General features: G+C 42.8%; 1 protein-coding gene across 1 annotated transcript in view; it reads right to left on the reverse strand.

The window, feature by feature from the left end:
• Positions 1-26,601, reverse strand: part of CFAP47 (cilia and flagella associated protein 47) — a 730,879-nt gene that overhangs the window by 164,807 nt on the left and 539,471 nt on the right. Inside the window, exons 53-54 of the mRNA XM_068268343.1 lie at positions 19,705-19,880; positions 2,797-2,904 (exon numbers count right to left, since the gene is read on the reverse strand). Coding sequence (XP_068124444.1) covers positions 2,797-2,904; positions 19,705-19,880 — 284 coding nt within the window. The remainder of the gene's footprint in view (positions 1-2,796; positions 2,905-19,704; positions 19,881-26,601) is intronic.

Consider the following 26,601-nt stretch of genomic DNA (forward strand, 5'->3'; position numbering starts at 1 on the left):
TCCTCTGCATACAAATATTAAACTCCTGCATAAATAATTCAAAAGGTTCCATCCTCACATCTAAAATACCTCACAGAATTACTTTACATACAGAAACCATCTTGTCTAACCTCTGTCAGAAAAAGTGGGCGTGGTTACTCCTTGTTTGCCTTTGTGAATTGTGCAATTACTGAATGTTAGACCAGGTCTAAAACATTACACCAAACCATCAGCAGACTAAAAACCATCTGTAGACTAGTCTAAACTGCTTAGTGAATTGAGGCCATTGTGGAGACATGGCTATGACAGGAATGTCAGCTGGCCTTACGTCCCCAGTGATAGGGACAAAATCACTGATCCAGCCACCTGCCAGAGGAGGGGCAGGAAGGAGGATGTCAGATGGGAAGAGGCCATCACTTATCTGATGCATTTTTATATATAGGTGTGTGTGTGTGTGTGTGCGTGCGTGCGTGCGTGCGTGCGTGCGTGCGTGCGTGTATGTATATATATATATATATATATATATATATATATATATATATATATATATATATATATATACAGGATCTTCTCAAAAAATTAGCATATTGTGATAAAGTTCATTATTTTCTGTAATGTACTGATAAACATTAGACTTTCATATATTTTAGATTCAAATACACACAACTGAAGTAGTTCAAGCCTTTTATTGTTTTAATATTGATGATTTTGGAATACAGCTCATGAAAACCCAAATTTCCTATCTCAAAAAATTAGCATATTTCAGCCGACCAATAAAAGAAAAGTGTTTTTAAAACAAAAAAAGGCAACCTTCAAATAATTATGTTCAGTTATGCACTCAGTACTTGGTCGGGAACCCTTTTTCAGAAATGACTGCTTCAATGCGGCGTGGCATGGAGGCAATCAGCCTGTGGCACTGCTCAGGTGTTATGGAGGCCCAGGATGCTTTGATAGCGGCCTTAAGCTCACCCAGAGTGTTGTGTCTTGCGTCTCTCAACTTTCTCTTCACAATATCCCACAGATTCTCTATGGGGTTCAGGTCAGGAGAGTTGGCAGGCCAATTGAGCACAGTAATACCATGGTCAGTAAACCATTTACCAGTGGTTTTGGCACTGTGAGCAGGTGCCAGGTCGTGCTGAAAAATAAAAATCTTTATCTCCATAAAGCTTTTCAGCAGATGGAAGCATGAACCCACTTTTGAACCAGAAACAGCGGCAGAAGCGCCTGACCTGGGCTACAGAGAAGCAGCACTGGACTGTTGCTCATTGGTCCAAAGTACTTTTTTTGGATGAAAGCAACTTTTACATGTCGTTTGGAAATCAAGGTGCCAGAGTCTGGAGGAAGACTGGGGAGAGGGAAATGCCAAAATGCCTCAAGTCCAGTGTCAAGTACCCACAGTCAGTGATGGTCTGGAGTGCCATGTCAGCTGCTGGTGTTGGTCCACTGTGTTTTATCAAGGGCAGGGTCAATGCAGCTAGCTATCAGGAGATTTTGGAGCACTTTTATGCTTCCATCTGCTGAAAAGTTTTATGGAGATGAAGATTTCATTTTTCAGCACGACCTGGCACCTGCTCACAGTGCCAAAACCACTGGTAAATGGTTTACTGACCATGGTATTACTGTGCTCAATTGGCCTGCCAACTCTCCTGACCTGAACCCCATAGAGAATCTGTGGGATATTGTGAAGAGAAGGTTGAGAGACGCAAGACCCAACACTCTGGATGAGCTTAAGGCTGCTATCGAAGCATCCTGGGCCTCCATAACACCTGAGCAGTGCCACAGGCTGATTGCCTCCATGCCACGCCGCATTGAAGCAGTCATTTCTGCAAAAGGATTCCCGACCAAGTATTGAGTGCATAACTGAACATAATTATTTGAAGGTTGACTTTTTTTGTTTTAAAAACACTTTTCTTTTATTGGTCGGATGAAATATGCTAATTTTTTGAGATAGGAAATTTGGGTTTTCATGAGCTGTATGCCAAAATCATCAATATTAAAACAATAAAAGGCTTGAACTACTTCAGTTGTGTGTAGTTGAATCTAAAATATATGAAAGTCTAATGTTTATCAAGATCCTGTATATATATATATATATATATATATATATATATATATATATATATATATATATATATATATATATTATTTTACATGCTTTTTTATAATGGTATTTCTGTTAAAAGCAGACAAAGTTGAAATCTAAACTATTGCTTTAAAACTTTTGGTGAGCACAGCTATTACTGTCGCTATGTTCAGTTCCCGGGCCTCCTATGGTGGCCTAGATATAATTGAGTCCTATTTTCTGCAGCAAAACGTAAACAGAATTGCTCTAATTTGTACAGTTTGCTGTAACAGAGTATTGAATAGCTGGGGAACAATTTGGTTTTGAAAGTTCAGTTCATCCACACCAACAAGAAAAACATGAAAAAAAAACCCACTTGCTGAACACACTGCTTAATGTTATATGTGATGCTGAACAACATAATCTTAAAACAGTTTTGTATGCATCACGTAAGCATTGTAAAAGTGTAATAAAGCTACATCTCCCCTCTTACTGCTTCTCTCCTATGTTCTGCTAAAGAAGCCTAAGGGCAGGTAAATGACAAAAGCTTGTACAGAGGGCAGAGATAAGAGTGAGAACTGTTCTAGGAGTACAAAAAAACATGTACATCATTAAACCTGGTAAGGAGGAAATTTACTGCCTACAATTGTGCATATCAAAGCTACTGAGAATGCTGAAGGGTAGGAAAGATAAAGCTTATTAAGCCAAGGTCAGCTTCCTGTTTAAATGAAAAGGTACTTGAAAGAAATACTAACTTTCCAAGTTCACAGACCACTTCAGGAATTTTAACCGATGATGGTTTCTCTGCAGTCAGATGTAAATCATACCAAAATTCTCCAAATATGTCACACTGGAAAATAACACTGAAAAACAAAATGTAAAAAAAAAAAATGATTAGTTTGTGCTAAACCTGAATTTAGTACATTGTGTTTTCTGGCTGTACCAATGTAGCAAATACAGTGGGTTGCAAAAGTATTCGGCCCCCTTGAAGTGTTCAACATTTTGTCATATTACTGCCACAAACATGCATCAATCTTATTGGAATTCCACGTGAAAGACCAATACAAAGTGGTGTACATGTGAGAAGTGGATCGAAAATCATACATCATTCCAAACATTTTTTACAAATAAATAACTGCAAAGTGGGGTGTGCATAATTATTCGGCCCCCTGAGTCAATACTTTGTAGAACCACCTTTTGCTGCAATTACAGCTGCCAGTCTTTGAGGCTGCTTCCACACAGGGACGTTACAGGCACACGTTAGTGCAGCCTGTAACGCTCCCCCAACGCACACCAATGTAACACAAGTGGGCTGTTCACACTGCCCACATTGCGTTACATGTAACGCTGCAGGTTGTAGTGAAAGTGCAGCATGCTGTGCGTTCTAGCGGCTTTAGCCGCGTTAGACTGTTTGCACATGCTCAGTGGGGGGCGGAGAGGAGGCGAGGAGATGCCGCTACAGTAGCCGCGCACATGGCTACTTAATATGCACTGCACTGGCGACCGCTTATTGGCCGGCGGGACCACGTGATGCGGAGTGGCTCGCTCCGCATCACGTGGTCCCGCCGGCCAATCAGCGCCACCCTGGGAGACCTTATGCGGATAGAGCCGCCTAACGCGGCTCACTCTACCACCCTCTCCCGCACCACCATGCGTTGTGTTAGGGGCACGTTATGCGACCATAACGTCCCCTAAAACGCAACGTCTTGGTGTGTAAGTAGCCTTAGGGTATGTCTCTACCAGCTTTGCACATCTAGAGACTGAAATCCTTGCCCATTCTTCTTTGCAAAACAGCTCCAGCGCAGTCAGATTAGATGGACAGCGTTTGTGAACAGCAGTTTTCAGATCTTGCCACAGATTCTCGATTGGATTTAGATCTGGACTTTGACTGGGCCATTCTAACACATAGATATGTTTTGTTTTAAACCATTCCATTGTTGCCCTGGCTTTATGTTTAGGGTCATTGTCCTGCTGGAAGGTGAACCTCCGCCCCAGTCTCAAGTCTTTTGCAGTTTCCAAGAGGTTTTCTTCCAAGTTTGCCCTGTATTTGGCTCCATCCATCTTCCCATCAACTCTGACCAGCTTCCCTGTCCCTGCTGAAGAGATGCACCCCCCCAGCATGATGCTGCCACCACCATATTTGACAGTGAGGGTGGTGTGTTCAGAGTGATGTGCAGTGTTAGTTTTCTGCCACACATAGCGTTTTGCATTTTGGCCAAAAAGTTCAATTTGGTCTCATCTGACCAGAGCACCTTCTTCCACATGGTTGCTGTGTCCCCCACATCGCTTGTGGCAAACTGCAAACAGGACTTCTTATGCTCTCTGTTAACGATGCCTTTCTTCTTGCCACTCTTCCATAAAGGCCAACTTTGTACAGTGCATGACTAACAGTTGTCCTCTGGACAGAGTCTCCCACCTGAGCTGTAGATCTCTACAGCTCGTCCAGAGTCACCATGGGCCTCTTGACTGCATTTCTAATCAGCGCTCTCCTTGTTCGGCCTGTGAGTTTAGGTGGATGGCCTTGTCTTGGTAGGTGTACAGTTGTGCCATACTCCTTCCATTTCTGAATGATCGCTTGAACAGTGCTCCATGGGATGTTCAAGGCTTTGGAAATCTTTTTGTAGCCTGGGTCTGCTTTAAATTTCTCAATAACTTGATCCCTGACCTGTCTTGTGTGTTCTTTGGACTTCACGGTGTTGTTGCTCCCAATATTCTCTTAGACAACCTCTGAGGCCCTCACAGAGCAGCTGTATTTGTACTGACTGATTAGATTACACACAGGTGCACTCTATTTAGTCATTAGCACTCATCAGGCAATGTCTATAGGCAACTGACTGCACTCAGATCAAAGGGGGCCGAATAATTATGCACACCCCACTTTGCAGTTATTTATTTGTAAAAAATGTTTGGAATCATGTATGATTTTCGTTCCACTTCTCATGTGTACACCACTTTGTGTTGGTCTTTCATGTGGAATTCCAATAAAATTGATTCATGTTTGTGGCAGTAATATGACAAAATGTGGAAAACTTCAAGGGGGCCGAATACTTTTGCAACCCACTGTATGCAGTACCTTCACAGAGCAAAGAAACAGGAAAGATTACATAGGCCAGTGCACAACCTCCTTCCACCATTTGTTACCAGTGCGGCCTCAATGCTCCTATTACTTCCTTTATAAGGAGTCAACACTAAACACAGCACTGCTAAGCCGAACCCCCACACTGGCTCCAAGATCACTGGCACCAGTTATCCATGTGCAAAAGATAGCAGGGGGAAGCCCTAAAGAAAATGTATGGCATAGAGGAGACAGCATATTAAGGCATCTAAATATCAAAAAAAAAAAATTTTGTTGGTGGGTAAATGATTGCTCAAATCTATGCTGCACATTTATATTTTATTATTATTGGACTATACTTATGCAGTGGTATTGAATGGTTCTGTCAAACCATGCTATTTATGGTGTCTGTATGCGAGTGAAATGTAGAAGACTGTGGCATATTACCCCAAAACTGTGCCTTACACAGTATGCCTATTTCATCTCATTTTGGTCCTTTCTGGTAAATAGCTTTCTCCGTGGGTGTGGACAATATGAACAGATGTTTATACTTTATCTTTCACATGTGACCTCTATTACATTGTAAAATGTTCTATATATATTGTTATACATCATATATGATTGGCTATATTTAATAGCAACTGTAAATGGTTCATAATAAACCTTCACTCATAGCATGCTTCAAATAAATGTGACATTTTGTGTCGGGGGGAGGGGTCTTGCTGCAGCCATAAACAGTCAGCTGCTGTTTGGCAATGAGCTCTTACATTGCCACTGTTTTGTGATTGTATGGTATATGCCCATCCTTATACAATGCCTTGCAAAAGTATTAACCCGATCCCCCTTGGCTTTGTACCCCCTCCCCGGGCGGAATATATTAAAAAAAATCCAGTATAGGTAGCCAGGAATAGGTGCCCCCAGTATAGCCAAGTATAAGTGCCCCCAGTATAGGTAGACAGTTATAGGTGCCCCCAGTATGCCCAATGCCCTCTCTTCTGTGCTGCAACCCACTGCTGCTAACAATGGCCCTGGGAGTGCCCTCTACCAGGCTCGGGCCTCCCTGTGCCTGCATCCCTTGTAGGGGCTTTTAGTGCACCCCTTCTTTGTACCTATTTTGTTACATTCCAACCTGTAAATTTAATGTGATGGATCTGTGCAAAAAAATTTAAGGCCCCATTTCCATTTTAACACTGCAGGCAAAGCAAGTGGGCGCCACGATACATAGCACTGTGCTACTCCCCAATTCTCTCTCAATGCGATTGCAATTTCATTCATCATAATGATTGGAATTGCATCACAAAGGTACTGAAATGTATGAATCCACGTGTTGCGATTCAACAGTGAAACACAAGGCATGGATGGAAACATTAGACAGTGCAGTCGATGTACTTTCTGATGTCCCTGCCGATTGCATATTATTTACGAAAAAGTAGCTAAATTGCGCAGAGGGAAGGAGGCCTAAGTTGATGTTGTGAAATGAGAAATTTAAATAATATATATATATATATATATATTCTATCTATCTATCTATCTATCTATCTATCTATATATATATATATATATATATATATATATACACAGGTATATATATATATATATATATATATATATATATATATATATATATATATATATACACACAGGTATATATATATACACAGGTATATATATATATATATATATATATATATAATAAACTGAAAATTGGCATGTGCATATGTATTCACCCCCTTTGCCATGAATTCCCTAAAAATGCTGATGCAACCAATTATCTTCAAAAGTCTTATAATTAGTGAATAGAAGTCTACCTTCAAGTGGCTCTCTAAGTGTCACATGATCAGTCAATATAAAGACACCTTTTCAGAAAGGCCCAGAGGCTGCAATACCACTAAGCACACCACGAAGGCCGAGGAGCTATTTAAATAAGTCAGGGACACAGTTGTTGAGAAGGAAAAGTCAGGGATGGGTTATAATAACATAATTACCAAATACTGAAATATCCCCTGGAGCAGGGGTCCCCAACCACCAGTCCGTGTGCCAGGCTGTGGGCCCCTGCCTCGCTGTAGTGCAGCTGTGGCTGTAATTGACTTCACTAGCAGCCGCAGCTGTTTGCTGTGTAGCGTGCGCGGCGATCACGCTACCTGGAAGCCTCCAGTCTCACCCCCTCTGTTGCTGCTCTTGACCCGCCTCCTCCATCGCTCCATTTGCACTTGGCCTGGGAGAGAAAGTAGAATGAGGCTGCAGGGATCGCGGAAGTTGAGTTACTGCATTATGCCTGCTCCCCCCGCCACTGCACCTATGCTGCCTGGCTACCTATACTGGAGGCACCTACCTAGCTAACCTATACAGGGGGCAACTAAACTGGCTACCTATAATGGAGGCATCTACCTGGCTAACCTATACTGGGACAACTATACTGGCTACTTATACTGGAGGCAACTACCAGTGGCGTAACAATAGGGGCTGCAGCTCTTACACCCATGGGGGGACCCAGGCCACCTCTGGGGCCTGCTCAGGGCTGCTTTTGGGGGTAGGAGGGGTCGCAGCATGAGGGGAGAGCATTGGCACCCACATCGGTGGGGAGGGGGTCCCCTCCCCCTTCCCTCACCTTGGGCTCTCCCCTCGCACCCCCTCCAGCAATAATCGGCATTAGGAGCAGCAGTGGGCAGGAACGCAAGCATACCTCCATGCTTCCACCACGGAGGTCTGATGTCTAAGTGCCACATGCTACTTCCTGTTTATCAGGAAGTAGCATCAGATGCTTAGACATCAGACCTCTGCGGTGGAAGCATGGAGGTATGCTTGTGTTCCTGCCCGCCGCTGCTCCTACCGCCGATCAATGCTGGAGGGGAGAGCCGGAGGTGAGGGAGGGGGGAGTGGCCCCCCTCCCAGCCGACATGGGGGCCAATGCTCTCCCATCATGCTGCGACCCCTCCTGCCCCCAAAACGGACCTGAGCGGGCACAGGGGGGGGGGGGGGGGTGCATCCAAATTTTTGCAGGGGGCCCACAGTGATTTCTAGTTACGCCCCTGGCACTTACCTAGCTAACCTATACTTGGGCAACTATACTGGCTACCTAAACTGGAGGCACCTACCAAGCTAACCAATACTGGGGGCAACTATACTGGCTACCTATACTAGGGACACCTACCTAGCTAACCTATATTGGGGCAACTATACTAGAGGGACCTATCTGACTAACCTATACTGGGAGTAACTATACTGGGAGCATTGTGAATTACTACAGCTTGATTCGAAAAAAATCGTGAATACAATCGAAATTGTAATTTCTGAGAGAAAAATGTCAATTTCAATTTTTTCCTAAAATTGTGCAGCCCTAGCGTTTTTGACGTCACAATGGGACCGGCGTCGCTGGGGGTTAGTAGATCCGCCAGGATGATGGCTCGTGGGTGTTTTATGCGCATGATTTCTCCCCATCCCGGTCGACCGGGCCTTGGAAAAAATGTCCTGTATCAGACAAGCGGGCCTCGGGTCCAAAAAGGTTGGGGACTCCTGCCCTGGAGTACCAAGAAATCTATCATTAGTTGATGCATGAATAGTTATGCAAGGTTTCAGTTATTTTGTCCTATTTGTTGTTTGCATTCCAGTAAACCAAATAACACACCTACAATGATGTAGGCATGTTCTGTTAATGAAATGGCGCAAACTCTCAAACAATCCATAATAATTCCAAGTTGCACGTTGTAAGGTAGGTGCCTGTTTTTTGGGAGGCGGGTGCGAATGGCTCTCCCCGGCGCTGGCCATGCTTGGAGGTGTCACCTGCACTCGCCAGCCTCCCCCTCCAGGGTGCTACTACAGGGTTTCTGAGTAGAGTTGGGCCGAATGGTTCGCCTGCGAACGGTTCCATGCGAACTTCAGTGGTTCGCGGTCGCGTCCCGCAGGCGAGGTTTTGCGGAAGTTCGGTTCGCCCCATAATGCACCATGAGGGTCAACTTTGACCCTCTACATCACAGTCAGCAGGCCCAGTGTAGCCAATTAGGCTACACTAGCCCCTGGAGCCACTCCCCCCCTAATAAAAGGCAGGCAGCGGCGGCCATTAAGCTCACTCGTGTGCCTGCGTTAGTGAGAGTAGGGCGAGCTGCTGCAGACTGTCTCTCATAGGGAAAGGTTAGTTAGGCTTAGCTTGTTCCTGGCTGCATACCTGTTCTGTTCAGTGAGCCCACCATACCTGTTCTGTTCAGTGAGCCCACTGGATACCTGCATACCTGTTCAGTGAACCTGCCACTGCATACCTGTTCTGTGAACCCACCACTGCATACCTGTACTGTGAACCCACCACTGCATACCTGTTCAGTGAACCCACCATTGCATACCTGTTCAGTAAACCTGCCACTGCATACCTGTTCAGTGAACCCGCCACTGCATACCTGTTCAGTGAACCCACCACTGCATACCTGTTCATTGAACCCACCGCTGCATACCTGTTCAGTGAACCTGCCACTGCATACCTGTACTGTTCAGTGAACCCGCCACTGCATACCTGTTGTGTTCAGTGAACCCGCCACTGTATACCTGTTCTGTTCTGTGAACCCGCCACTGCATACCTGTTGTGTTCAGTGAACCCGCCACTGTATACCTGTTCAGTGAACCTGCCACTGCATACCTGTTCTGTGAACCCGCCACTGCATACCTGTTGTGTTCAGTGAACCCGCCACTGCATACCTGTTCAGTGAACCCGCCACTGCATACCTGTTCTGTTCAGTGAACCTGCCACTGTATACCTGTTCTGTTCAGTGAACCCGCCACTGCATACCTGTACTGTTCAGTGAACCCGCCACTGCATACCTGTTCTGTGAACCCGCCACTGCATACCTGTTGTGTTCTCCGCCACCACCAACAGGGTCCGGGACTCCAGGCGGATTGCTGAATTTTTTAGGCCGCTGTTAGCAGCGGCCGCTGTAATAATTTTTCTGGTGCGTGTACGTGACTGCCTAATTTTTCTGGCTGCACTGCGGGCAGCTGCAACAACAAAAGAAAAGGCATGTACATGCGCCCATTCCCCTTCGTGATCATTACCTTGCCGTGGTGAAGGGGCTTGCGTATCACAATGAAGCAATGACCGGCGCCTAGATGAGTGTCTCGGGGGGCACACCCACGATAATAAGGTCGTTGCCTCATTGTGGTCAGACCAAATTTGATCAGCTGGACAGTCACTGTTCTGTCATTCAGCTACATCAGCCAGGCGACCATATGGGCTGTAAAGCCACCAAAACCTGCACTCTCGCCATGGTGCGCACCAGTCCAGCACGGCCGTCACTACACAAACAGCTGTTTGCGGTGCGTTACACGGTGAGTTTGGTGTGTCAGTGTGAAGCAGTACCTTAATTACACTACCTGATTGATGTATACACATGCAAGATGTTTTAAAGCACTTTAGGCCTGTCATTTAGCATTCAATGTGATTTCTGCCCTTAAAACGCTGCTTTGCGTCAAATCCAGATTTTTCCCGGAGACTTTTGGCATCTATCCCACTCCGCCATGCCCCCCTCCAGGTGTTAGACCCCTTGAAACATCTTTTCCATCACTTGTGTGGCCAGCATAATTTTTTTTTTTCAAAGTTCGCATCCCCATTGAAGTCTATTGCGGTTCGCAAACGTTTATGCGAACCGAAAATCGGAGGTTCGGCCCCACTCTATTTCGGAGCAGTGAGAGGGCTTGGAGCTCTGCGGCTCCCCGGTTGATGGGGGCATGGGGTGCCTCTCCGTGTTGCCCCTGGATAGTGCTAAATGTTGCGCGAACTAATTCCCGCAGGGCAAACGTTTTGCGGTAAATTCGTTTTAGACCCTGAATATTATGGCATGTGAAAGCAAATGCAAATTTACATGAGCAATGCCTCGTGATTAAGCCAATTAGGCCAAATTTGCTAAACCAGACATATAAGGTTTTAACTTGGTGTTTGATGCACACATTCATCTGCTGCTGTGTTAATTCCTGGCTATGAAGCAACAAAACATGAACTATGTTAAGGCGGTAAAAATTTTTTGCAAGGCACTGTACATGTGTATGTGTACATATGTATTTTATATTTTTCGTTAAATTCCCCTTTTTAAGTTTAGTTCTTGACATAAGGATTCTGCAGCCCCTCTTCTGACATAAGATAATTTATGTGTATGCGGGCATTAGCTCTAACAACCAGATCAGTTGCTTGACTTCATATGTGTGACATTCATATCAGACTTAATGAAAGACTAGACCTTCTATAATGCACTCACATTTACCCATGGATAACACTGTCCTATCCCTTTGGATTTTTACACTTTGAAGAGACATTTACAATTGACCTGACAAGTCACAGGAGATATTAGTCACCTTCTCATCACTTGTATCGTTCTTTTCTTTCTAGTTTCTATTTTTATTATAGCACTTTGGAAAATATTATGCGTTAGTACTAAAGTTTCAAACTACTTTGACATAATCTTTGTTAATTATCTTGCTGTCTTTTTCAGATAGAGAGCATTTGCGGGAATCTATGATATGCAAATTAAGTTTGTCCTAGGGAATAGGACAGCCACCTAGCAAAGGCACCTGCCCTGCCTTCCCTTCTGTTGCTACTTTTCTGGTATTTCCATATTTGCATTTGACATGTTGATTGTTAGAGATTGTACAATTGTGTTATCTTTGATAGACTTTTTTTTAGCTTATTTATTGTATGCAGTCTAAAATACCAGAAGGACTGAAATAGTTACATTCACAGAAAGCCTAAGCACTGTTTCAATGTAAACCTATCAGTGTACATTTTTTTTAGATTTTTGTCAGTCTTTTTTTTTACAAAATGAGTAAAATAATGCATATAGCCACCAGACATGATTCATTTGTAAAAAAACAAACACATTTTAGCATTTTAGTTGTATATGTGTAGGCAATTGGCAAATAAGGTGGTTTGCATAGCTGTACTGAACTGGAGTTCTGTCTGTTTGCGTCTCACCTCCACCATCTTTCTACATGTTTGTAATACTCCCTTACCTGGGACTGATTTGAGCACAGCCCACAAAGGCTGGGGCCTTGGCCAGCATCCCTCACCTGATCTCCTTATTTTGACCTTGCCTTGTGACCTAAACCCTGCTAGTTATACAACTGCTCTGACATCAGCTATTCCAACTGTTTCTGAAAGTGATCTGCCTGTCCTGATTTTGGTCTGTCATCTTAAATATGAAAATCTGCTGCCAGCCCAGGCTTGGCAGACTACTGTTCAACTGTAGCCCAGACTTTTGTTCAACTGTAAATCCAGATCTTGCTCCACATTACAGCAACTCCGATTCTCTTTGTCTCTTTTAGGGTGATCTCAGAGACCCAAACCTAATAACCACCAGCAGCAAAGAATCCATCCATAATTCCCCAGGAGTGGTGGTGCGTCATTCCTTGTGGGGTTCTCTAGTGAAGTCCAGGTGGCCACTTAGATTCAGTGCCTTGGGTGTGCCCACAGCAACCACATATAGCAGGAACAACAGAATCTGCAGTTCAGGTTAGAACAATGTCGTAATCATGTGCCTCTCGGTCATATTTTGAGTATCTCTCTGCCATGTCTATTGTTTTCCCCGGGTCCCAGTTTGTCATTTTATTTGGCCTTTTAGTGTGACCACACCTGCAGCTTGCAGGTGCCTTTCTGATGCCATAATGCACCTCAGATCTGTTTATCTTCATTGATAGATAGGAGTACAATAACATGTATTTGGCAATGCTGATTGGTGCTGAAGCCATACCTACTGTGTTAAAGGGATCTCAGCAGTAAATGCCAAACTAGGTTTACAATCAGTGAGGACACGACACAATGCTTCACTCAGAGTATCTTAATGGCAATCTGCAGCAGTGCCCTGGATTATTTCATCCTACTGCAGTTTCAAATAAGTGTAGGAGCTTCACTGGGGAAAACAATAGATTCCATATGGCAGCTTGTGCTTGTGAGTCCATAGCACAATGGGGAGTAGATATTAGCAGACTTAATTAAATCATGTGATTACCCACAGTGCTTTGGGGCAGAAGGCTGCATAACCTCAAAGTGTAGGTTAAACATCACTGGGAGGGTGGGTTTACATACTGTGCCAATACACAACATTATCTAGATATAAGTGGTTCTGTCCATGAAACCAGGACAATTAAGGTGAAAATGGATACCCTGAATAATTGATTACATTGTACTAGATGTCATTACAGTTCATCTTTAAATAATAACTTAAAAAAAACGTATTAAAAGTTACGTATTTCTACCCAGTGTGTATATACAAATAACTATGAGAAAGGAGTTAGGAGTATTGAGCTGTTTTAAAGTATTATGTATTAATAAAAAGCAGTGTTAAGCTGGTGCCGAGGGGAAATGCTGTCCTACTTTAAAACACCTCACACCCCATGAATAGCATGCTTTCATTTTCAGGGACAGCTAGTGATGGGAATTGTGCAGTGTAGTAGTCTGGAAAAAGCAGTTTATAAGTGCATAATAACAGTACTAAATTGTCAAGTTTGGGATCTGTAAATTTCAAGCAGGCTGCAGCCCTGATTTAACGTGAACTTTCTCACCTAAGCATAAGAAATGCTTGTACCTCTAACAACCAAAACTACCTCATTACCTCACAATGTATTAGTTTGGAAAAAAGTGAGTAAAGGAGAAGCATCTGAAATCCCTAATGCCATTATCAGATAGACTGCCTTCACTATATACAGTATGCTTATCAAGCACAAACACTCTGTTCCTATGGGTGAAATGGTAACTAAATAATTCAAAGAGAAACACAACTAATTTAGTATACACAGTAACTGAAGCCATGTGGCATAATGATTTATTATAAGATACATAAAAAGTCATGGGTTTAACCTTTTTCTTTTCAAATAAAATATGCAGAAGAGGCAATCGGCTGGATGAATAGCTAAGAATTCATTGATATTAATCAACTGAAAAACAAGTAGCACAACAAATCATCTTCACAGCTGGGAATGATGTTAGGAGATATTTGTATGCTACAAGAAATATACTTTAAGGGTAAAGTCAAATTTGTTTAAAATGGGCACCACATAGACCACAATTTTAATTGCTGCTATAGTGGCCCCCAGGGGATAATTTCGGCGAGTGGGCACCTAAATAATTATTGGGATTAGGCAGCCAGCACCCGATAATTACTGATTAGTGCACTGATACAACCATACAATGGCATAAATGCTTCGGAAGATGGCAGCTCCGTACTGCTCATGAACGAATAAGCACTGGCGCATGTGCAGTGCAGAGCTGTCTGTCTACTAAGCATTCAGGGAGATGACTGCTCCTGATGCCTTCTGAGGATCCCCGAAGGCATAGTCGACCAGTTGGTTGAATAACTTCAATAAGGGTAACAGCACTGGAACGAAAACACAGAGAAAGAAATGGGAAGGCTCTATGAGATCCAGAGCCTTTCCTCTCCATAGACGAGTATCTGACTTTTTCTTTAAGTGTTACCTTAAAGGACCACTGAAATAAGAGGTATATGGAAGCAGACAAATTTATTTCCTTTTAAGCAATAGCAGTTGCCTGGCTATCTTGCCGATCCTCTGCCTCTGATACTTTTAGCCATAGACTCTGAACAAACATGCAGATCAGATGTTTGACATTATTGTCAGATCTGACTAGATTAGCTGCATGCTTGTTTATGGTGTTACTCTGACACTCCTACAGCCAAATAGATCAGCAGGGCTGCCAGGCAACCTGCATGCCTGGTATTGTTTAAAAGGAAATACATATGGCAGCCTCCATATTCTTCTCCCTTCAGTTGTCCTTTAATAATAGCTCAAGGTTTGTGATAAAAAAAAAGATCATGCAGTTGGTGATTAAAATACAGCTTTTTACATTTCAACAAAGTAACTAAACAAGTCTTTTCCTGAAGAGGTAATTTACCATCAATAAATAAATATATATATATAGAAGCTATTGCCTGCTTAGCAAACGTTCTAATGAAAGAACAGAGCGGATCACAGCAAAACGTAGTGGTAATTACCACAAGAAATGGTAAATACCTTATGCAGCGTGGTTTAATGAAAGCTGCCCAAAATGTAAAAAGACGTATTGTAAATTACATTGTGTATAGAAAATTGCTTTAATAATGGTACACTTAACCATATTACTCTCATGTATTAGAATACAGTCAGCTGGTGGTACATCAGTTAAGTAGAACATTCTCCACGTTTCAAACAGAGAGCGCAGTTGTGACTATTCAAATGCTTTTATGTGCTAATTGACTTATTCAGAACACAATGACATATTGTGACATCAGAAAATACATGAGATGGGAAGCCCAGCAAAATAAATGAAGAAAAGATAAATTAAATAAATGTTTTGCTGAAAAATGATTAAAAAATGCAATATAATAAAGGAACAATGGTGATATGATAATTGCATACAATTTAGAGTCGATTTGCTTTCTTTTTATTTATATAGACTACTATGTATATCTTGATATGAAATGACATGATGGAAAATATGATTTTAACTTGTTGCATGAATAATCATGATACATTAAAAACACAATTTAAGAGAAATGTTTTGTGCTAAAAGCAGTTTTCATAATAAAAAAAAAAAAAAGTCATAAATCCTGTCAACCTCCGCATATTCATTTCTCTATTCATGATACTGTGAGAGCTAACTCTAAGACTATTACTTTTCATATACGCAAAGGAGTCAGTGCTTAGAGTACAAAAAAATAAATTGTTATGGAATTGCAAAATTCCCAATTTTAACCACTTTAGGACTAGACGGTTCTGGCCCTTTGAGGACGAGCGTCATCTGTTCCTGTTTAGACTAGGGATGGTCAATCAGATGCAAATTTTTCAGAAATTTTTATGCAAATGTATGCAGTTTGAAAACAGACCAATCAATTTAAACCCAGGTTTAAATGATTGGTCCATTTTCAAGCTGCATATATTTGCATAAAAAATTGCATACATTTGCATCAACTCGGAAACATTTGCATATCTGTGATCATCCCTAGAAGGGCTCACAGTAATAATGTCAGTAGCCAATGAATTGTCTCCTAACCCAAGATATGGAAGCACTGCTGTCAACGGAGAAAGCAAGTGCAGCGAAGCAAAAAAGCAAAAAGAAGCATGAACCAGGGGCATTGTTAGGCTGATTCATTTGGGGCTCGTGCCTAGGTTCTAATTCATTGTGCCCAGAATGTGTACTTCCACTAAATAAAATAGTCCCACCTACATTAGAAAGCCTGGAAACGGGACTATTGCCATGTATTAACATTACTGGCAAGAGTTTGGCTTGGCGGAAGGATACAGTTTTTGCACTGTGGAGCGGCTGTTTTAAAATACACAGCGGCATCAGGAGAGAAGAGAGCAGGAAGCAGGCGGGAGGTGCCTGACACTGCCTGCTATAGAGGATGCTTTACACAGCAGCAAGTCAGTTTCATTATGTGAGTAATCATTCCCCCTCCTCTTCCCTCACACATGGGCTGTAAAGAGAAAGGTGTCAACCGTGGAATGTTAACTATATGATGCCTATAACATCCTTAGGTTTTAAAGAGGAACTCCAGTAAAATAATGTAGTAAAAAAAGTGCTTCATTTTTTACCATAATTATGTATAAATGATTTAGTCAGTGTTTGCTCATTGTAAAATCTTTCCTCTCCCAGATTCACATTCTGACCTGTATTACATGATGACATTTTTACTGTGGGCAGGTTATGTAGCTGCTCCTAGCTGTTTTGGCTGTTAGAGACAGCTGTAAACAGCCAATTCCTGTCTGTGAACATTGTTACATTGTGGCAGTTTGCCCAGAGTACCGCGGTACTCAGAGCTTCTTGTGGGAGGGGTATCAGCACAAAATCAGTCATACAGCGCCCCCTGATGGTCTGTTTGTGAAAATCATTATATTTCTCATGTAAAAGGGGGTATCAGCTACTGATTGGGATAAAGTTAAATTCTAGGTTGGAGTTTCTCTTTAACCTTCCTGGCGGTAACCCCGAACGTAGTTCGGGGTAAGCCGCGCAGGAGGTTTTCTCAGGCCCTGCTGGGCCGAGTTGAATAATTTTTTTTTTGCTGAACGCAGCTAGCACTTTGCTAGCCGCGTCAGCACTTCGATTGCCGCCGCCCCGCGCTCGATCGCCGCTATTCGCGTCGCAACACAGCTCCCCCCCCCTAGACCCCTGCGCTGCCTGGCCTATCAGCGCCAGGCAGCGGCAAGGGGTGGATCGGGACTCCCTTAGACGTCACGACGTGGCGACGGGGGAAGCCCTCCAGGAAATCCCGTTCTTTGAACGGGATTTCCTGATCGCCTATCGCCAGAGGCGATCGGCGGGGCTGGGGGGATGCCGCTGAGCAGCGGCTATCATGTAGCGAGCCCTAGGCTCGCTACATGATTTAAAAAAATAAATTAATTAAAAAAAACGCTGCGCTGCCCCCTGGCGGTTTTTAATATATCGCCAGGAGGGTTAAAGTATGCTGTGTGCTTTCCTGGAATCTCAGGCTGATTGCAGTTAAAGGCAGCCGGGCAGTCACTGTGATTCTCTCCTCATCATCTGTGAACCTGCTGTGTGCAGGCAGCAGATATCGGAGCCTCTTACTGACAGAAAATTTCTCAGGTGGAACCTGTGTACAGGGGGATCTGCCTGTGTATTTTCATTGTGTCAGAGTTTTTGAGGCTGACAGCCTAATAACAGTGTGCACATGTTCATCAGAACAAGTAATAGGCTTACTGGAATGTGAGTAACTGTGTGTATGCCATGGCCACTCTTCTGAATATGTCCAGCATGACTGTGTTTATATCACTATACTCATACAGGTATATGCCTTATTCTGTTCATTGGCGCTTTGAGTCCGCAAGGAGAAAAGCGCAATATAAATGTTATTTGTCTTGTCTTGTCTTGTCTTCATCCATTTTCTCTCCCTTAATCTCTCCACCTCTCTTACTCAACATTCCCCTTTTCCATCTACCTCTCACTATTTGGGTATTCTCTTCCACTCTGGTGCTCAAGTGAAATGTAGTTGTAAAAACGACTTTTTGCAATTTTTCACTTTTACATTCTTTCACGGGGAGGACTCTTAGAGGGGAATTGTACACAGGAAACTGCTATAGGAAATAGGTTGGTTAAGTGTTATGCAGGGATATTCTGCCTGCCTGTTATAATTGCCATGAGACATAGGCCCTGATGCACTAAACTGTGGTAAAGTTGCCATGGGCAGGGAGCACACAGCAATCTTACCATTATCTTACCATTACTAATGTCAGGGGAGCACCACCTATTAGCCCATTAGCACCACACACTAGCTGTGGTAACGTGCGATACACTGTATGTTACTCAAGGATTAATTCGGGTGGTGCGAATGAGATAACGAGCGTTGCTCCCCCAGCGTTATCAATGGTAAAATTGCTGTGTGCTCCTTGCACATGGAAACTTTACAACAGTTTAGTGCATCAGGCCCATAGTGTAGAATTTTGTGAATTCACACTCTATTAAGTTATGCCTATCATATTTCCACACCCATAACCTGTTAGGACCGCGCCTACTGGACCACGATTAATCACATGATCCCCCGTCACTCGTGCCCAAAACTGTCCCGGATCTTCGGAGAACCTAGCAACGCCAGCTTCTTTTCTGTTAGCCGGCGCATCCACTAGGTGGCGATAAAACTCCACCAGAGTTACATCTTTCCCTACTATCCATGGCGGCCTGGAGGGGGAATAGTAATTAATACAGCGCTGCGTAATATGTTGGCGCTTTATAAATACAATAAATAAATAATAAATAAATAAAATAAATGCCACCTGGTGGTTGCGCCCGGCTAACGGAATAGTACCCAACGCCCCTGGTATGAACAGTGAGAGCAAAGAGACTGTGCAGTGTGGCTGATTGAAATCTAAGCCCTGGCAGGGATAGCCACACCCAAAAAAGAAATTAGATTTCAATTAGCAAGGTCTGGGACCGGTTAAATTACCTCTCTAAAAAGAAAAAAAAAACACAGAAGACTGTTCTATTTGAAACAATGTTGCACTCCATTCATCAAAGCAGTTAATTCAAGGGCTTCCACACATCTGGTAATTTGGGATTCACATATCTGTAAATGTTAATTGCAGCTTTGGTGGAACCTACTGTATAATTTGGGTGTTGGTGGAAGTTGGGAGTTTTCCAATGGGAGAACGCATCCGACAAACTCTTGTCGGATATAGTTAGAGGGTCCATGTGCAGTAACGGTGTGGTCAAGAAAGACACAAGAACCCTCTGGGCATTCCAGAGGCTTCCTTCTATCTATGTTAGTATCTGGGTTTTTTTTTGTTTTTGTTTTGCACCTCAGATAAAGGGTGATAAATCATGAGTTAATAAGTAAGATGAGATTTACTGAGATTTGTTTTGTGAAGAAATCCCTACGCAGCCAATTGTGACTGAAATACGTGGCCTGTCCTATTCAGGGTCTTGCCACATTGCAATAGTCCACAACAAACATGTAATTATAACTACTAGACATTTATTCTATTAACTGTCCTGGAATGTTAGAATTTGAATGGACAGCATAATTACATGAAGTCATGTGTTAGATAACTATTCTCAAAAGAAGCATATATTTTATATTCATTTAATAGGCTTTCTAAAACTATTACAGTACTCCACTCTTACACTGTGACTTACCTCCCGCTGGAAATACCCACTTTGGTTGGGGAAAATTTGGCCACATAGGGAAAGGTTTCTCTCGGATGTAGAATGAAATTATCATCACCAGTAACTCCAGTGCCGTCCATAAGAACATTGAAATGCAGGACATCCTTAGTTGGATTAGTAATAGGGAAATCTATTCCAACTGTTTTCTGTAAGGAAACACAATTTTACACACTGTTTAGAAAATGCCAGCAGTTTTGTTGTTGCCTGTCCTTGTCCTCTTCAAATTTCTTTGCTAATTATAAAAATGAGAAATAAGGGGAAATCCCCAAGACAGCAGCACCAACTTATGGACTGCAATAACGTTCTAATAGATGTCCTAAAGTTTCCACACTACATGCAAAAACAAAAACAAAAAACATTGGATGCTCTATTTTAGGGGAAAGGCACTAAGTACAGTACAACATAACATAATTTCACTGATTTTAGTCAGCTACCTATGCAATGGCAAAGAGACTTTTGTAAGAGATGTTGCTTTCAAGACTGGGGCTTGCAGTAACTAGGTAGGCCTTGTTTATGGGAGCTCTGGCTACTCTGTTTAGCTTGAACATTCCCTTGTATAATGCTTATCCCCTTTGGGAGACCATACACATAGCAGTTTGTAAATGGCTCTGGCTCACAGCCTGAAGGAGCAGCTGAAATTCTGACAAACCAAGCATATTTCAGTTCCCCAATGCAGATATGCCCCTGGCCTGAGCGCTTTATGTACAGCCACCACATCATGAAGCCAACATTGGAGGCAAAGCCTGACAAAAGGCAATGAAAGGATCCTCTGCTATACATAATCACATTTTTCATTTCATAAAATGCTATCAGTGTGGAAACTCCCTGTTTTCTGTTTACATAGGATCTTTTGTGTAGATGGGTGTGCAAGTAAATCAGTTATTTCAATGCAAGCACACTAATGTGCTTTATTACGGCACACAAACACCATGGCACAAATTAATGATTCCTCTCCAGGGCTGGAGTTAGCTGGACAACTAAACTGAAACAGTAAACTTGTTGTGAGCCTATTAAAGAATACCCGAAGTGACATGTGACATGATGAGATAGACATGTGTATGTACAGTGCCAAGCACACAAATAACTATGCTGTGTTCAGTTTTTTTTCTTTCTCTGACTGCAAGAGCTAAATATCAGGTATGTAAGTGGCTGACTCAGTCCTGACTCAGACAGGAAGTAACTACAGTGTGACCCTCACTGATCAGAAATTCCAACGATAAAACACTTTCCTAGCAGAAAATGGCTTCTGAGAGCAGGTAAGAGATAGGGATCAACAGTTCATAAATTTAAGCTCTGGCATACTTTAATGAAAGAGATAAAAAGGGGAATTTCTTATCAGTGAGGGTCACACTGTAGTCACTTCCTGTCTGAGTCATGACTGAGTCAGCCAGTTACATACCTGATATTTAACTCTTTCAGGCAGAGAAAGAAAAAAAGGAACACAGCATAGTTATTTGTGTGCTAGGCAATGTACATACACATGTCTATCTCATCATGTCACTTCAGGTATCCATTAAACAAAAAAAACCTTCTTGCTGCAGGTGTGTGCACGAGTAAAATCACAAATATGTGATTCATTGATTTTTTAGCCACCTTAGTTATCGCTATGCGAAGGAAACAAGCTTATAATTCTTAAAGGGGTACTACAGCGAAATATAGGCAAAAGGGGTTTCTCTAGTAGCATGTTTCTATTAGGAAGAGCAACACATATTAGATGGTGCTTTTGTTTACAAAGGCCGCCTGGATAAGATTTATAGCTCACATTCAGATCCTGGCTGTGCAAGGCAAAAGAAGCGATGCACTCTGTATTCAGTTAGGCCATGTAATAACAGCTATCTCTCTCTTCTTGTCTGCTCAATCCCCGGTTCTTGTAATGCAAGCCCGCTCTTGTAACGCTGTGAAAGGTGTTAGACATTCCAAAGCACAGTACTTTCTGCTGAATGAACTTGCACTAGGATCACAGGAGCTATGAGTTGACGGTGAGGAGAAAGATATCAGCTGTTATCACACAGCCAAGTTTCCCTTGCCTTGGCGATGGCAGGATCTGTATGTGAGCTATAAATTAACCAGATGAGCTTTGTAAACAAAAACACTGTGTAATGTGTGTTGCTCTAATATAAACATGCTACTAGGGAAATCCCTATAGCCTATATTTTGCTGTAGTGCCCATTTAATAACAGCCATTTAAGGTAAAAAATGTAGGGTCTCTTATATTTATCAATGGATCTCAGGCTGAGAGAAACTTAGGAATTAAGGCTCAGTGTATAGCCACATTTATCAATGCAATGGACGTTGACGCTTATTCTACAATGGATTATAAGCAGGATAAGCACCCCCTACCTCCCAAGACATCACTGCATGTTTAAACTAGTTAAAGAGCAAATTTAGTCTAAATGTTACATTGTATGAATCTGCTAACATAAGTTTGAATTATCTGCTAGGTCTTTTTATTCTGAATAACTCCCAGAGCCCTGAAGCTGCTGGCTTCTAGCAGGTAGCCCCACCCCTTGCAGGAAGGCACCATGGCACTTTCCTGCAAGGAGGAGAGACTACCTAGAGAATCAATCAAGAGAAAGGGCAAGGGCATGTTCCTGCAAGGGGGTGGGGCTATGCACCAGAAGCCGGTGGATATGAGGCAGCACTCCAGGAGAGAGACTTTGCAGGTAATTATACTTTATATTAGAAGAAGATCCATATACTGTAACATTTAGACTAAATTTGCTCTTTACATTCAATAGTAGCAAAAATATATTTTTCATTTCATATGATACAATCCAAATCTCAAGCTTTATGTAGGCAGGCCCCGCACTCATGATAAAATGTTATCATAAAAGCATCAAAATCTTCCATCATGCACAATGTATGTCTATGACTACAAGTGACAAATATGTATACGTGAAAACCAGTCATGTATGGCAAACTCTAATGTTGACGGATCTGTGTTGACTGTATCAGCAGTAAGCCTGTTAACTGTCAAGTCTGAAAAACCAAATCATTAGTTTTGGACGGGCATACCAGCTTCATGCTTGCGCTCTGACTCATTTGGGACTGGTTATGAAATGACAATCATTTCAGTGAATGTTCATGAATAAAAAGAACACTGAAACCAAGCGGGAGCTTGTACACAGCTCTACATGATTTATAAATGCAACGCTCATCAGTACTCTGGGACCACTGGGGCCAACTATGCTGGGATGTTGCCATACAGCTGTTCATTCCTATTATCTGCATCCTTACTGCATTAAGTTACAGACAATGAACTTAGACAGGCAAGGAGCAACATACAAGTGCAGAAGCCTATAACAACCAATCAGAATTCACCTTTCTGGCATTTCACTGTTTTAAACTGGTATCGGCTTTGGATTACTGCACTCTGTACATCATCGTGTTGGCATGGTGTTTTAAAATGCCAATAATGATCAGGTGACAAAAACTAGAGATATGGCATATTGGTTCACCAAATAGAGGGAAGATTGCCCTGTGCATTGCTATGGCTATGTGGCCACAACTCCCCCATCCCTATTCCACTGGATACTGCCACTAAGGAGTTCTGGTACATGTAGTGTAAATCCACTGCAGCTATTTTATTGCACGCTGTTGCTCTCTGCCACTATTACATTGGATGTTGTCAGCACTCTAATTATCGACTGTAGCCAGTATAGCCAGTAATGGCATTGCCCATTTCTTCTGCCCAGCCCTGTTGTATTCTATGCTGGGGTCACTTGTTATTTTAAATGGATGACCTTACTTTGGGACAAAAACAAGTGTGATAACTCTATGGGCAATTAAGAGTTGTGAAACAAGTTTTATTGAATGTTATGCCAGATTGAAATTAGGCTTTAAAGGGAACCTGAAGTGAGAAGTATATGGTGTGAGAGAAATGCTGGGTTAGAGGTAGAAGGTGTGTATATTTCTCCCAGATTTCTCTCTTATATATGTTAAAACTCCAGGGCAGCAAGCATTTCAGCAGTGAAAGGGTGTTCTTTCACTGCATTTGGCTTTTTGGAAAAGCCGGTAAAAGGGGCCCTGGAGTGAATGGAAGTGAGCGGGTGGGACTTCCATTCACCAGGCTATCCAGGCTTTTGAAGAAGCCTGGCTAATTAATTGCCTCATTAGGCTTCAGGGGAAACCCTTTAAATATGGTGTCTCCAGTGTTACTCTCTCTCTCTTCCTGGGATCTGCCTGCCTGCAGTAAGGAGAGAGCCAGACACAGTGAGTAACCAAACTTAAGCATACTGTTTGTAGAGCTGGATGCTAGATCCTCTCTATTGCATAGAGAGGGAATCTATGTATGTTAGTTAGAGCCGGACAGGCTAGGGTTTATTTTTATGTTTTGTTTTTTGTTGTACTCCTGTGTGTTGGATATGTAAATAAAGCTGATGCTATCAGCTTAAAACTTGGTCTGCTGACTGAACTGTTGTTTCTAAGACCAAACTGGTCCCTGCAATCTGCCTAAACCCCCTGAGACTACACAAATTGGACTCGTTCCCTTACATGTGGTGGAGGATGCTTTGGCATTAAAAAAAAAAAAAAAAAAAAAAAAAAAAAATTTTTTTTTTTGGTTTGGTTTTTTTTTTTTTTTTTTTTAAGGGGCTAGAAACCTAATTGCAATTCATCATTACAAAGTGTTTTGTTGCATGTCAATATGGATGACATTGTCAAGGCTCTGGTACAGGCTACGGCTGCCCAGCAAGAGGCCACCAGAGTCCAGCAACAACAGCTGATTGCAAACAGAGAGGAACAGCGTCAAGATCATGAGCTCCTCAAAGAGGTGGTGCAGCAGCTAGCTGCAAGGAGTGCAGCAGCACCGCCTACAGAAACCGCTAAGTCAAGTGCTATTCGTGCTAGCTACTATCTGCAAAAGTTGACTACAAATGATGATGTTGAAGCTTACCTTTCCACATTTGAGAGGATTGCAGAGCGTGAGGAGTGGCCTAGAGAGCAGTGGGCGGGTCTGGTGGCCCCCTTTCTATCTGGGGAACCCCAAAAAGCCTATTTTGATCTGGATCACGTAGCCGCTAAAGATTATGACAGACTAAAAGCTGAGATTCTGGCCCGACTGGGGGTCACGCTCTCAGTCCGCGCCCAGCGTGTTCATCAGTGGATGTTTATAACAGAAAAGCCTCCCCGCTCCCAGATGCATGATCTAATTCATCTAACTAAAAAATGGCTGCAACCGGAGACTCTAACCGGACCACAGATCGTGGAGAGGGTAGTGATGGACCGGTTCCTTAGGTCTCTACCGACACCTTTGCGCAAATGGGTAAGCCATGCAGAGCCAAAAACTGCTGATCAGCTTGTGGAAATGGTGGAGAGGTACGTTTCTGCTGAGGAGCTACTCAGCCTTCAACAAGTAGAGCGAACCCAGGTTCCCAAGGGAAAGCTTCCTGCTTGGAAAAAAGGATCTACAACTGATAAGAGCATGCTCCAACGTGGAGAATCTACTAGCGCTAGACTCAGAGAGTACCAAAATGTGTCAGGAGGGCCCCCTCCTCGCCGAGGACCTAATAAAGAGTTAGTGCGGTGTTTCAGGTGCAATATGCTGGGACACTTTGCTGCAGACTGCAGCCTAACTGATGAACCTATGCAGTGTGATATGGCCTTAACAAATAGACGTACGTCAATGTTTGCTCAGATTGTGTGTACAGCCCTTCCACAGACAGGGAATGATAAGCACCTGTGTAATGTTGTTGTGGAAGGAAAACAAGTAAATGCATTGTTGGATTCTGGTAGTCAGGTTACCCTGATGAAATCTGTGTTGGTTGAAACTCCTCAATATGTGCATGATAAAGTAGGGGTTACATGTATACATGGGGATACTCGCGAGTATTCTATTGCGGAAGTGGAAATCAAAACTGCCTACGGGACATTAATGTACCCCGTAGGGTTGGTTCCCACTTTACCACACGATGTCATTTTGGGTAGAAACTTCCCACATTTTTGGAAATTGTGGGAGACAGACAAGGTTATGAACCAATCTTGCTCAAAGGGAAGCTCCCCTGATTCTGGTACTAATGTGTCTGAGGGTGTACCGGAGGCTGGGGCTACTAGAGATTTTCCGTTCTCTGTTTTAGCAGGGGAAGCTGATGAGGTAGACATGGAACCCCAGGTTGACCAGGTGATACCAGAGGGGGAAGTCCATGTAGACTCGGTTGAGGAAGAAAATGACATGCCTGATTTGGAGATTAGGAGGGATAATTTTGCTTCAGAACAGTTAAAGGATCCCACTTTATCTAGAGCAAGGGCTAATGTAAAAGTTATAGATGGGAAACCCGTAAACCCTGACTCCACGCTCTCTTGTCCCTACTTAGCCCTCCAAAATGACCTGTTATATCAGGTAGTAGAAAAGGGAAATGATCGGGTGGAGCAACTGGTTGTCCCGAAACCATACCGACGTATGGTACTTGACCTTGCACACAAACATGTGATGGGTGGACATTTAGGGGTAGAGAAGACAAAGGAGCGAATTTTGCAACGGTTTTTCTGGCCAGGACTACATTGTGAAGTCGAGGAATACTGTAGTTCCTGTCCAGACTGCCAGTATTCGGCTCCTAGGCCACATTTTCGTAGCCCTTTGGTCCCTCTCCCTGTGATAGAGACACCATTTGAGAGGATAGCAATGGATTTGGTAGGCCCGATAGTAAAATCTGCACGGGGACACCAACATATATTAGTAATAATGGATTATGCTACCCGATACCCCGAGGCCATTCCCCTACGTAATACCTCATCGAAATCCATTGCTAGAGAGTTGGTACAAGTCTTTAGCCGGGTGGGAATCCCAAAAGAAATACTTACTGACCAAGGTACCCCATTTATGTCCCGGGTCATGAAGGAGTTGTGCAGATTGTTCAAAGTGGACCAACT

The sequence above is a fragment of the Hyperolius riggenbachi genome, chromosome 2 (assembly GCF_040937935.1).
Source record: "Hyperolius riggenbachi isolate aHypRig1 chromosome 2, aHypRig1.pri, whole genome shotgun sequence".
Taxonomy (NCBI): Eukaryota; Metazoa; Chordata; class Amphibia; order Anura; family Hyperoliidae; genus Hyperolius; species Hyperolius riggenbachi.